The sequence below is a fragment of the Amblyraja radiata genome, chromosome 1, assembly GCF_010909765.2.
Source record: "Amblyraja radiata isolate CabotCenter1 chromosome 1, sAmbRad1.1.pri, whole genome shotgun sequence".
In the NCBI taxonomy this organism is placed as follows: domain Eukaryota; kingdom Metazoa; phylum Chordata; class Chondrichthyes; order Rajiformes; family Rajidae; genus Amblyraja; species Amblyraja radiata.
Window position 1 is genome coordinate 12,870,176 of NC_045956.1, and position 13,831 is coordinate 12,884,006.

The 13,831-nt window shown below is 41.0% G+C and overlaps 1 protein-coding gene across 2 annotated transcripts in view; it reads right to left on the bottom strand.

The window, feature by feature from the left end:
* Nucleotides 1-1,409: 1,409 nt before the first annotated feature.
* arhgap10 (Rho GTPase activating protein 10) overlaps nucleotides 1,410-13,831 on the bottom strand; it is a 168,413-nt gene continuing 155,991 nt past the window's right edge. For both annotated transcript variants that reach the window (XM_033017799.1, XM_033017808.1), the window contains 3 exons: nucleotides 8,110-8,217; nucleotides 6,040-6,131; nucleotides 1,410-1,813 (listed from right to left, as the gene is read on the bottom strand). In XM_033017799.1, coding sequence (XP_032873690.1) covers nucleotides 1,719-1,813; nucleotides 6,040-6,131; nucleotides 8,110-8,217 — 295 coding nt within the window. In that variant the 3' untranslated portion in view covers nucleotides 1,410-1,718. The remainder of the gene's footprint in view (nucleotides 1,814-6,039; nucleotides 6,132-8,109; nucleotides 8,218-13,831) is intronic.

A 13,831-nucleotide genomic window follows, 5' to 3' on the forward strand; every position in this document is an offset into this window, starting at 1 on the left:
AAAGAAGCCATTATGTGACTGAGAAACAAGAATAAAACTGTTAATCATCAATTAAAGAGAATTAAAACTGTATCATCAGCCAAACCTTGGCCTTACCAAAATCAACTGTTTGGAACACCATTAAGAAGAAAGAGAGCACTGGTGAGCTTACTAATCGCAAAGGGACTGGCAGGCCAAGGAAGACCTCCACAGCTGATGACAGAAGAATTCCCTTGATAATAAAGAAAAAAAACCCAAACACCTGTCCGACAGAACAGAAACACACCTCAGGAGTCACGTGTGGATTTGTCAATGACCACTGTCCGCAGAAGATTTCGTGAACAGAAATACAGAAGCTACACTGCAAGATGCAAAGCACTGGTTAGTCGCAATAATAGGATGGCCGGGTTGCAGTTTGCCAAGAAGTACTTAAAAGAGCAACTACAGTTCTGCAAAAAGGTCTTGTGGACAGATGATACGAAGATTAACTTGTATCAGTGTGATGGCAAGAGTAAAGTATGGAGGAGAGAAGGAACTGCCCACAATCCAAACTATACCACCTCATCTGTGAAACACTGTGGTGGGGGTGTTATGGCCTGGCCATGTATGGCTGCTGAAGGTACTGGCTCACTTATCTTCATTGATGATACAACTGCTGATGGTAGTAGCATAATGAATTCTGAACTCTATAGACACATCCTATCTGCTCAAGTTCAAACAAATGCCTCAAAATTCATTGGCTGGCGGTTCATTCTACAGAAAGACAATGATCCCAAACATACTGCTAAAGCAACAAAGGAGCTTTTCAATGCTAAAAAATGGTAAATTCTTGAGTGGCCAAGTCAATTACCCGATCTGAATCCAATTGAGCATGCCTTTTATATTTTAGAGAAAACAAGGGGGCTAGCCCCCAAAACAAGCATAAGCTAAAGATGGCTGCAATACAGGCCTGGCAGAGCATCACCAGAAAAGACACCCAGCATCTGGTGATGTCCATGAATCCCAGATTTCAAGCAGTCATTGCATGCAAAGGATACGCCACAAAATACTAAACATGACTACTTTCATTTACATGACATTGCTGTGTCCCAAACATTATGGTGCCCTGAAATGGGGGGAACTATGTATAAACACTGCTGTAATTTTTACATGGTGAAACTAAAATGTATAAAAATGGCCTTTATTAAAATCTGACAGTGTGCACTTTAACCACATGTGAATTTGTCGATTACAAATCTCAAATTGTGGTCTACAGAGGGAAATAAATAAATGATGCATCTTTGTCCCAAACATTACGGAGGACACTGTAACTCTGCCATCTCACCCGCCTTTTGTTGCGTTCACTTATTTATATGCATGAAGCACAGTAAAAATCCATGTGGAATCAAATTTTGACTACAAAATAGATATTAGACTTGAGTCTACAAAGATAACATTTGTTGTTTGTTTTATTGCAATACCATTTCCTAACACTGCCCCCAGCTGCTAAATCCTATGATAAAAAGTCTGATAAGTAAAATAGCATGCCGAAGTACCAGCAGCACTTTAGTTAATATTTAATTTTAAAAACACAAATTTTACAGATGCTCAAGGTTGGTTATGTTAATATGCAAATCAGCATTTGCCTTTGTTCCAATTCTAAGATGTCAGGTGTGGAACCACTAAAGGAACAGCAAGGATCGTCTTGTCAAGGATGCCCATGGATACCATGAAAAGTTTTTCTTACAATTTTCAAATGTTCAGTGCTCCAGGAATTCAACATAATTTTGTGGAATGAGCCCAGTCTTGCCATCGAGCGTTCCTTCCAACCAGCCAGGTTCCCGTGAAGTGTGAACTGAGGAATAAACAAATAAAGAACAATGTATTTCACACAATATCATTCGTTTTTAGATTGTGTATACAGCAGGTCTGTCTGCAATGGGCTACAACAGCCCATAGATCAGCTGATGCCAACACAGCCACCAGCAATCATCTGGAACAGTTCTACGTTGAAAGTATGTGATTAGTCCATGTCACGGTTAAACCACAGTGAAAATGGAATCCAGGATTTGACTTTGCAACATGTAAGGTTACTTCAACTGAATCTTTGGCTTTTTTCCTCAAATTGATAGGGGCACGGAATAAATGCAGATTTACTGCTTCTGGATATGGAAGAATTCTGTTCAGAAAGCCCTAATTATCTAAATCTAGCCACTAGTAGATCACTTAATAAAGCAAATGCAAACTTACTCCAAAAAATTGAAATTATTCTGATGTAAACCTGAACAGAATGGTTTTAGAAACATAGAAAATAGGTGCAGGAGTAGGCCATTCGGCCCTTCGAGCCTGCACCGCCATTCAATATGATCATGGCTGATCATCCAACTCCGTATCCTGTACCTGCCTTCTCTCCATATCCCCTGATCCCTTTCGCCACAAGGGCCACATCTAACTCCCTCTTAAATATAGCCAATGAACTGGCCTCAACTACCTTTTGTGGCAGAGAATTCCAGAGATTCACCACTCTGTGTGAAAAATGTTTTTCTCATCTCGGTCCTAAAAGATTTCCCCCTTATCCTTAAACTGTGACCCCTTGTTCTGGACTTCCCCAACATCGGGAACAATCTTCCTGCATCTAGCCTGTCCAATCCCTTAAGAATCTTGTAAGTTTTTATAAGATCCCCCCTCAATCTTCTAAATTCTAGCGAGTACAAGCCGAGTCTATCCAGTCTTTTAATTTACACCAGCTTTAAACAAATGCTATAATTTCAGTAACGTCAAAGCAGTTCCTGCAAAAAGAACCCATGTTCCATTGTTTATTCATTATTGTTCAATCTTGGAAACTGATTAAGCCACTTACCAATGACAGCAGGATACCCTGCTTGAACTAGAACATTGCAGAAACGAGATGCAATGCTGAACATCCTAGCCCCAACTGAAGAAATGAGAACAACGTAATCTCACGTAATAGGTGCATGTCTTTACTCACTGCCGGGATGACCAAGTTCTTGCTTCACAAAATCAACGAGTGCCCTTCACGATGATTACTGCAATCAGCCCGAGTGGAAATAACCTCCGTACCAAATAAATCAGTCTACATGAGCTAGTAATTATCCAGAGCTTGAAAGGTACGTTCCTGAACATTACAAATTACCCTGGATACACCCAAAAAGCATCAAAATGGATAAATTTGTGCACTATTCATAAGTAGCTACATTAAAGAAGGCACTATTGCTTGTTATTGAAGTGATACATTTGCACATTAATTCCCAGAATTAATATTTTAGGAGAGAAAAATTGCAATGTGGCTGGTTAAAAGCTCAACAAAAACTAAATAGACTATCTAATCTAATTTATTTTGAGTGGAAGTCAAGTGTTGATCAATAATAAGACATGAACGAAAGAACCGAGCTTTTAATTCGCTAGGAAAGGAGGCATAGCGTCTCAGTCACACAGTTCGGAAACGGGCCCTTTGGCCCAACTCATCCTTGCTGACCACAATGACCCATCTATGTTAGTCCCATGTACCCACGTTTGGCCCACATCCCTCTAAACCTTCCTTATCCATGTAACTGTACAAATGTCTTTTAAATGTTGTTACTGTAGCTGCCTCAACGACTTCCTCTGGCTATTCATTCCATATGGCGACCACCCTCTAGGTTAAAATGTTTCCTCTCAGGCTCCTATTAAAATCTTTGTCCTCTCACCTTAAATGTGTGTCTTATAGTTATTGATTACCCTGCCCTGGGAAAAAGATGGTGCATTCAGCCTGTTATTACACCTCGATAATATTACCCTTCAGCCTCCTGCAATCCCAGGAATGAAGTCCCAGCCTACCCAACCACTCCATATAACTCCCGTAACAATTAAACAAGTCAAGTCAAGAGAGTTTATTGTCATGTGTCCCGGATAGGACAATGAAATTCTTGCTTGCTGCAGCACAACAGAATATTGTAAACAAAAATACAGAACAGTTCAGTTCAATATACACATGAATAAGCAGATAAAGTGCAGTAGGCTGTTACAGTTCAGAGTCTGCTTGTTGGTGAGTTTAATAGCCTGATGGCTGTGGGGAAGAAGCTGTTCCTGAAACTGGATGTAACAGATTTCAGGCTCCTGTACCTTCTGCCGGATGGTAGCGGAGAGATGAGTCCATGGCCAGGATGGTGTGGGTCCTTGATGATGTTGGCAGCCTTTTTGAGGCACCGACTGCGATGGATCCCTTCGATGGTGGGGAGGTCAGAGCCGATGATGGACTGGGCAGTGTTTACAACTTTCTGCATCCTTTTCCGCTCCTGGACCATCAGGTTGCCGAACCAAGCCACGATGCAACATCGGCATGCTCTCTACTGTGCACCTGTAGAAGTTCGAGAGAGTCCTCTTTGACATGCTGACTCTCCGTAGTCTTCTCAGGAAGTAGAGGGGCTGATGTGCTTTCTTTATAATTGCATCAGTGTGCTGGGACCAGGAAAGATCTTCGGAAATGTGCATGCCCAGGAATTTGAAGTTCTTGCCCTTTCCACCATCGTCCTGTTGATGTAAACGGGATTGTGGGTCCCCATCCTACCCCTTCCAAAGTCCACAATCAGTTCCTTGGTTTTGCTGGTGTTGAGAGCCAGGTTATTGTGCTGGCACCATTTGGTCAATCGGTCGATCTCACTTCTATACTCTGACTCATCCCCATCAGTGATACGTCCCACAACAGTGGTGTCGTTGGAGAACTTGATGATGGAGTTCGCACTATGTCCAGCTACACAGTCATGAGTATAGAGTGAGTACAGCAGGGGGCTGAGCACGCAGCCTTAAGGTGCTCCCGTGTTGATTGTTATCGAGGATGACACATTTCCACCAATACGGACAGACTGTGGTCTGTGGATGAGGAAGTCGAGGATCCAATTGCAGAGGGATGCGCAGAGACCCAGATCCGAGAACTTGGTAACCAGCTTGGAGGGGAATATTGTATTGAATGCCGAGCTGTAGTCAATGTATATCAGCCTGACACATGAGTTTTTGTTGTCCAAGTGGTCCAGAGCAGAGTGGAGCGCCAGTGAGATCGCATCCACCGTTGATCTGTTAAGGCGGTAAACGAACTGCAGTGGGTCGAGGTTCTTGTCGAGGTATGTTGATTTGCGCCATAATCAACTTTTCAAAGCACTTCATCACCACAGGTGTTAGTGCCACTGGGCGATAGTCATTGAGGCACGTCACCTGGCTCTTCTTGGGCACCGGTATTATTGATGCCCTTTTAAAGCAGGTGGGAACCTCAGACCTCAGAAGTGAGAGGTTGAAAATTCCAGCCAGTTGGTCCGCACAGGTTTTTAGAACACGACCGGGCATGCCATCAGGTCCACTTGACCAACGTCTTGTACAACTGAAACATAACGTCCCAAAGTGTATACTCAATTCCCTGACTAATGAAGGCCAACTTGCCAAACGCCTTCACTATCCTACCTACCTGCAGCACCGCTTTCAGGGAACCATGTACGTGTGCTCCTGGATTCCTCTACACTACAACATTTCCCAGTACCATTCACTGTGAAGGACTTACCCTGGTTTGACATTCTAAAAAGCAACACCTCACACTTATGTGAATTAAACTCCATTAATGTTCCGCTGTAATTCTTGATAACCATTTTCACTGTCTACAGAATCACCTATTTTGGTGTCATCCGCAAATGTACTAATTTTGCCTAATATAGATGACAAACAGCAGTGGGCCCAGCACTAATCCTTAAGGCATACACTAGTCACAAGCCTCCAGTCCAAAAATAAACTTTCCACTGCCCTCCTTTGCTTCCTACCATGAAACCAATTCTGCATCCATTTAGTTAGCTCTTCCAAGATCCCTGTACAATATCTTCAGGGTGAATGTTGTAAGAGCAGACAACCGCTCCCTTCCACAATCATGCAATACTTTCCGTATGTGCTAACGGTGCAGGTTGCTCATGACCACTCAAGATGGCTTAACTCCAAGTGTGCAGAGGATGTTAAAGCAAGAAAATAAATGATATGCCTGGTAAGTAAAGAGTATATTTGGATTTACAAGCAAGAAAGCACAAGCAAAGGTCTCTGATCACTCACCGTTTTCAAATATTTGTCCCACTTTGAAGGATAACTCCGAGAGATGCTCAGCCTCACAAGAATAGACGGCCTTGGCTTTAAGGTTTGGGACCCTGAAAAATAAAGTAAAGCAGGTCATCGCTGCACTGCAGAGAACTCGAGCACCAAAAACCTATCAACAATTTGATGACCTATGACTATAAAAATTCAAAAGTGTAGACATCAATCACAGCATTTAAGAACAAACCATACAAAAGAGTGTATGCTACACCAGTTATTAGAGTGGATGCTGACAATGGCAGCATGAATTATGTAACATCTAATTTACAGGCAACAAATACAGCACAAGGATTTATTGCACTAGTTAACAAATTCTCTATCGAGTAAGGTTCAAGGTCAGAAACTGATCAGCAAGCTCTATGTGCCTCGATACTTGGCTTAATTTTTGTACATAATATGACCAATACTTTGGTTCAAGAAATGCACTTCTTTAAAAATATATATTCGTTAAAAAAAAAATTAGAAGTTAAATGCTGGAATTCAACAATCCAAAGAGTTACCATAGTGAGAAACAGGTTGGAGCTGGATTATTCTTATACAAGGATTGCAAGAAAATTCAGTTAAATGACACGAAGAATCTTACAGATGGATACCCTAAACATTAAAGGACTATCCTTCAAAAATCCAAATTTGCAAAGAAATCTTGCAGCACGCCCTGTGGGAAGTGCTGAGCTTTGATCAAAACTCCCATTTCTGCCTCTTTTTCATGAGCCATCCACATATTCTGGGAAATAAAGACAGATCCATGGAGTTGTAGGGGGAGCATAGCTCTGGTGTTCTTCAACACTAGACTGAGGGAGAGTGAAGAAAACTCAATAGACAATAGACAGTAGATGCAGGAGTAGGCCATTCGGCCCTTCAAACCAGCACCGCCATTCACTGTGATCATGGCTGATCATCTACAATCAGTACCCCGTTCCTGCCTTCTCCCCGTATCCCCTAACTCCACTATCTTCAAGAGCCTTATCTAGCTCTCTCTTGAAAGTATCCAGAGAACCGGCCTCCACTGCCCTCTGAGGCAGAGAATTCCACAGACCGTGTGAAAAAGTGTTTCCTCATCTCTGTTCTAAATGGCTTACCCCTTATTCTTAAACTATGGCCCCTGGTTCTGGACTCCCCCAACATCGGGAACACGCCTCTAGTGTGTCCAAGCCCTTAATAATCTTATATGTTTCAATAAGATTCCCTCTCATCCTTCTAAATTCCAGAGTATACAAGCCCAGCCGCTCCATTCTCTCAGCATATGACAGTCCGGCCATCCCAGGAATTAACCTTGTGAACCTACGCTCCACTCCCTCAATAGCAAGAATGGCCTTCCTCAAATTTGGAGACCAAAATTGCACACATTACTCGAAGTGTGGTCTCACTAGGGCTCTGTACAACTGCAGAAGGACCTCTTTGCTCCGACACTCAACTCCTCTTGTTACTCCCAATTACTACTTACCATACTCACCCACCACCCTCAACTGAAGAATCGGTGCATCTTCATGCTAAACTGAGGAGAGCCACGTACAAAGTCTACCCTGGATATGAAGGATCAATGTTCGTTAAGAACGCCTGATCAAAGCTGCACACAAATACAGTTGGAGACTGTATTCAAATCACATGTGCACAATTTAAAAAAAACTGTAAATAGAGATTTCCAATCTATGGAAGACAAGTTGTAACGTGATTCTTCACTATAACAAAATGACTTCAATGGTGTCTTTCATTGACTATACTAAATTCTAGAGAAGAACCCTTAGCATGAAGGAATCAAAGAACGTTGATGCATTCAGCCGAGTACTTTTCAAATCTGGTTCTAATTCCTGGAGACTATTTTTTTCTTTGAACTGTTTTAACAATGCCCACAAAGTAATAAGAATAACTCTCAATCTTTAGGCTTGTTACACTGAACTCAATAGAAGCTGGCTCACAAACTAAAAAGATTATCAATTAAATCTGTCCATTGTCCAAGTGACGCCATGCATAAGGAAGCAATCTTCTTCCCATTGCCAACCAGTTAACACAAACCAAAAGTGTTGTCCATACCCAGATGGAAATTCTTCACTTGTGGGAGTCACACTTGGAAACTGTAAAGACGGCACTGATTGCGACGTTGACGAGAGATTGAACCAGGAAACCATTGGTGTAGTTGAGCTGGTGACACAGAAAACAATGTCATTACATATTATTTTGGTCAAACAAATAGAAAGAGCATTGTTAAAATTAATGTTCATCTCTACATTCATTTCAGTATTTAATAGCCATAGCTTTAAAAACAAATCAGTCGACACAGTGTGTACAGAATTCCAAACCACAAGAGTTAAAATCAAGCCAGCAAAAAATGAATTAAAGGGGCAGTAGCGGGACATAAATTAGCTAAGACAATAGATAGTCACAGTGAATTATTGTTTTTCAGGTTGGAACCTAGTGCACAGTGGGGTTCTCTAGGGGTTGGTATTTTCATGATACACAATAATAGCATAGACTGGAATATACAAAATACAATTGAAATGTCTTCTAATGATACTAAACTTGGAAGTGTGGCCAGAAGAAAGAGAATAGTCATAGACCTCAGGAGAACAGAGCCAGACTGCTGGAATGTGCAAACACATGACGAAATTTAATTTAATATAAAGTAAATCAGAAAAGCATTTTGGTAGAAAGAACAAAAGGCAATATAATCTAAAGCGGCTCTGTATAAAAACAGAGAGAAACAGAGTGGCGTATGTGTTCAAATCCATGAAGATACCAAAGGTGGTTAAGAAAGCGAATATAAAAAGAACCCACAGTAAATCAGGGGCTTTATAAATAGAAGCAGAGGAGTTTTAAATCAAGGAGGCTTTGTTGTAACTGGTGTAAAACACTGGCCATGCCACAATTGAAGGACTGCATCCATTTGGGTACGTCATACTTTAGGAATACAAAAGCCCTAGAAAGTGGACATGAAAGATTTACTCGAATGATTCCAGAAATAATTAATTTCTATTTCAACAAGGTGAATAAACTGTCAGTGCAAGAAAATCGAAATAAAATTGAATGAAAACATTCACAAATCTCAGAATATCATGGCAAAGAGAGAAATGTATGCACTGGTAGTAGGGTCAAGAACCAAGAACACAGACATAATGTAATTGGCAAAGAACTGAAGACGATGTGTGGAAAAACTCCCTTTATTCAATGAGTAGTTATGATCTGGAAATTAGGTCGTGAAAATAAATTAAATCATTGTTTTCAGAGTTGGACAAGTAATAAAAATTAATATTTTACAGGGCAAATGGGGGAAAAAACAGTAGAATAGGATTTATTGAACTTTTTCGTCCGAACGGTGACATGGGCTCGTGATCCTTTAGTTCTGTTGCAGTTTGATGATCTAGTTCTAGTAATAAATCATAAAGGGAAGGGACAGAAATCTCTGAAAAGTAATATTGTGTAGATTTGACTGTGCAAAATCGCGGCTGAAAGAAATAACAAAATTGCAGCAATTTAATGCATAACTGGAAAAGAACCCTTCATTCTTTTAACCCTCTCAAATCTAAATGCAACTTCACGAAAATGATTAGAAACGGCTCCAAAATTCACTAATATGTTTTTTTTTAAAACAGCAAATTATAGCTGCACCAGCGATTACCAGAAATATTACCATTCATACCTTCATCCAAAACAGTTGAATACCAATTACCTTATTAAAAATATATGTATTTTAAAAAAGTGGCCATCACATCTTTGCCCTGAAAGTTTCTTTAGAAGTTTCTTTTGTTGACTACATTCCTATTAAATGGCATTATTTACATACAAACATTGATCACAAAGCTGTGTAAACAATGAACTGCAAATGCTGGTTAATACACAAATGAACACAAAGTGCTTGAGCAGGATCTCTGGAGAACATGTATAGGTGAGGTTTTGGATCGAGACCCTTCTTCAGACTGAATGTTGGGGTGGGGGGAAGAAGAAACCTAGAAGAGGCAAGAGGCAGGACAAAATATGGCAGGTAATAGGTGGGCGCAGGCGAGGGGAGCGTTTGATAGGCAGATGGTTGGAACAAAGGCCAGAGATAAAAGCAGATGTTGCAAAGCAAGAGGGAGCAAAGTAGCTGGAGGGGAGGGGACAAATAGGTGAGAGTCGAGGCAAGCACAGGGAAGGAGAAGAGGAGGGAGCCGAAAGAAAAAAGGGAGGGAAGGTGTGGGAGGTTTAGTTGGAGGCTATCTAAAACTGGAGAATTCAACGTATACGGAGTAGGTATAAGGACCTCCTCCCGCACCTCCATCCAGAGACCCAACAATCCATCCAGCTGTATCAGAGGATCACTTGCATGTCCTCTACTCTCATCTACTGCATCCAGTGTTCCTAATGTGGCCTCCTGCACATCGGCGAAACCAACGTAGACTTGGTGACCTTTGCGCCAAACACTTGCGCTCAGTCCGCCAAGGTCTATTGGATCTCCCAGTTGTTAACCATTTCCCTTTCAAAATTAACCAGTTTGTTCTGGGCCTTCTCCATTGTCATAGCGAAGTCAACTGGAAGAACAGTACCTCATATTCTGCATACAAGACAATGGTATGAACATTGATTCCACGACTCTTAGATAACCTCCAACTAAGCCCCCCCCCCCTCCCAAAAACCACCCCTTTTCCTCCCTTCCAACTCTTCAAAGATGCCTCACACCTTTTGCTTTTTCCTTTGCCCTTTGTTCCAACCATCTATTATCATAACCCCACCTAAGTCCACCTATTAGATGTCACATTTTGTCCTGACTCTCCTCTCTCTGCCTTTCTGCTCCACCGCTATAATCAATCTGAAGAAGGGTCTCGACCCGAAACATTACCCATCCATGTTCTCCAGAGATGCCGCCTGACCTGCTGAGTTACTCTTTTGTGTTCTTTTGTGGATCTCAAAACAGTATCATCTTATTAACACAAACAATGTTCTTTTGGAACAGACAACAGAGGGTGAAGATACATAACACCATATCTCACCCCCTGCACCTCAGCACAGGAGCCCCTCAGGGTTGCGTCTTGTCACCCTGGTTATTCTCACTCTACACAAACCAATTCACATCCCAGTATAGTTCAGTTAAAATATATAAATACGCAGATGACACAACCATCATAGGTCTCATCTCGAACAATAATGAAACAGAATACCGCACTCAAACACACAAAGCAGTCACTTGGTGCACAGATAATAACCTCTTACTCAACACATCAAAAACACACAAACTCATAATTGATCTCAGACGTAAGGCACAACCCAAGACCCCCCTACTCATCTCAGGCGAACCCATATCCACCACTGACTCATTCAAATTTCTTGGCACTCACATAAGCAATAACCTCAAATGGAAAATCAATTCAAATCACATCTACAAAAAAGCCAACCAAAGACTCTTCTTCCTCCGCCAGCTCAAGAAGTTTAGAGTAAGGAAAAACCTCCTAATCCGATTCTACACAGCCATCATCCAAAGCATGCTCACTTCATCAATTACAGTCTGGTTCAGCAGTTTAGACACTCACTCCCGTAATAAATTACAGCGCATAGTTAACAAAGCATCCAAAATCATCAGCACTCCCCTTCCATCAATAGAATCACTCCATCACAAACGGTCCGTGTCAAGGGTGAAGAAAACCATCTCTGATCCCTCCCACCCAGCTCACCACATCTTCCACCTGCTGCCATCAGGAAGGCGCTACAGCTCACTGCCCGCCAAGACGTCTCGATTTAAAAACAGTTTTTACCCACACGCAATCCGAATTCTGAACACACTATGACAACAGCACATATCCTCCCCATGCATGTACTGTATATTGTATGATGTTGTGTTTTATGTTATGTTTGACGGGAATCAGCCTACCTTGTAACATCCTGTACTGAACCTGAATTCCACCAGCTTGACTGTGTGGTCATTAAATAATCTAATCTAATCTAACAAGAACTATGGTCCAAATTTTGTTGGTACGTACTGGAGCAGAATTAGCCCATTCGGCCCTCAATTCTACCTCAATCTACATCAATTCAATCATAGCTGATCTATCTTTCCCTCTCAACCCTATTCTCCTGCCTTCTCTTATTCTGCATAATCCCCGACACCCGGACTAATCAAGAATTAATCAATTTTCGCCTTAAAATTATCCATTGCCGGCCTCCACAGCCTTCTGTGGCAATGCATTCCACAGATTCACCACCCTCTGACTAAAGACATTTCTCATCTCATTTCTAAAGGTACATCCTTTTATTCTGAGGCTATGTCCTCTGGTCCTAAACTCTCCCACTAGTGGAAACATCCTCTCCACATTCACTCGGTCCAGGCCTTTCACTATTCGGCAATTTTCAACTATGCCCAGTTCTGACAAACGCTCATATGTTAACCCAATCATTCCTGGGATCATTCTCATAACACATATTCATAACACAAAGTTAACATTTGCAAGAATAAAATAGTTTTGCTTTTTTTAATATTTTTCAAATATTCAAAATCATTATCAATCTGTTTTAGAAAAAATAGTCAACTGAAATCTTTCAATTGTCTCTTCTATTTTTAATAACAAATATTTCTGAATGCCTGGGAGGCTCAGAAACATCACAAATGTTTAATTGTTTTCCCCAAGGTATCAATAGATAGGGCTTTGTTGTCTGGCAACAGTTGCCAGATATTTAATGGGTGGTGTTTGCTCTAGCTAGCTCATAGTACCTCATAATTACAAAGTTCATAGCCCTACCTTCAACTCACGATCTTCATCCCAACTTCTTTGCACTGGTGAACAATCACAGCCTCTCCATTCTAAACGTGGCTGAGATCCCACAACTCAAACTACTCTGGTAAATATTTTGTTCATCTTCTCTAGGATCTTCATGTTCTTCCTAAACTGATGTGGCCAGAATCAGACACAGTACTCAGGTTTGAGACGAGCCAATACAAATTCAATCTAACTTTCCAGTTCTGCCACTCAGATAGACATCCGTTTCATTACCAATTCCCCAACATGGATTCCAAGGATTTGTATATCTGTAAATCTACCTCTTTAGAACCAGTGAAGAATGTTCTTACACTTTCTTCCAAGTGATTCACTTCATACTTCCATGTATTAAGTTTTGTCTGCTACTCAAAGCCTATTTCTCTACCATTCTCTTTAGATCTTCAAGTTTTGTCTCAACAGCAAATTTAAACATATTACCCTGCTAACCCATTTATAAATCATTTATATATGCACATTTATCAATATATACATTATTTATAAACACTTCTATCATAAAAGGCGGTAGTCCAGCACTAACTCTTGGGAAACATTAGAATCCACTTTCCTACAGTGCGAAAAAAACGTTTATCACTGCTCTATGTTTTATGACTTTAAGCAAATTTTAAATCCATACTTTTGAGATCATGTAAAGACATTTTACCGCACACAAAATCTTAAATGTGGATTATAATAGTACACTCATGAATTTCCATCTCTGGGACTGAAATTCTCACCACTTAATTTAATGCTTTATTTCCCATAGCTAACAATTAATGGGGTCCTAGTTCCAAACACGGAACTATTTGATTCCCATCAACCCAAAGGAAGGTTTAGTGTGGATCCCGAGAAGAGTACAAGGCACAAATTCAGGAGGCTAGTTTGATTTCCACTAACCCAACGACTACAGCCAAAGCCCTGATAGTACTCGACCCGGTTGCACCAAATCTTTGACCCATCTGCAACCAAACGACACGCTGCTTCTAATCCTTGAAACATAGGCGTCAGTTTTACTAATCAGCTTTTTATTTGTGATG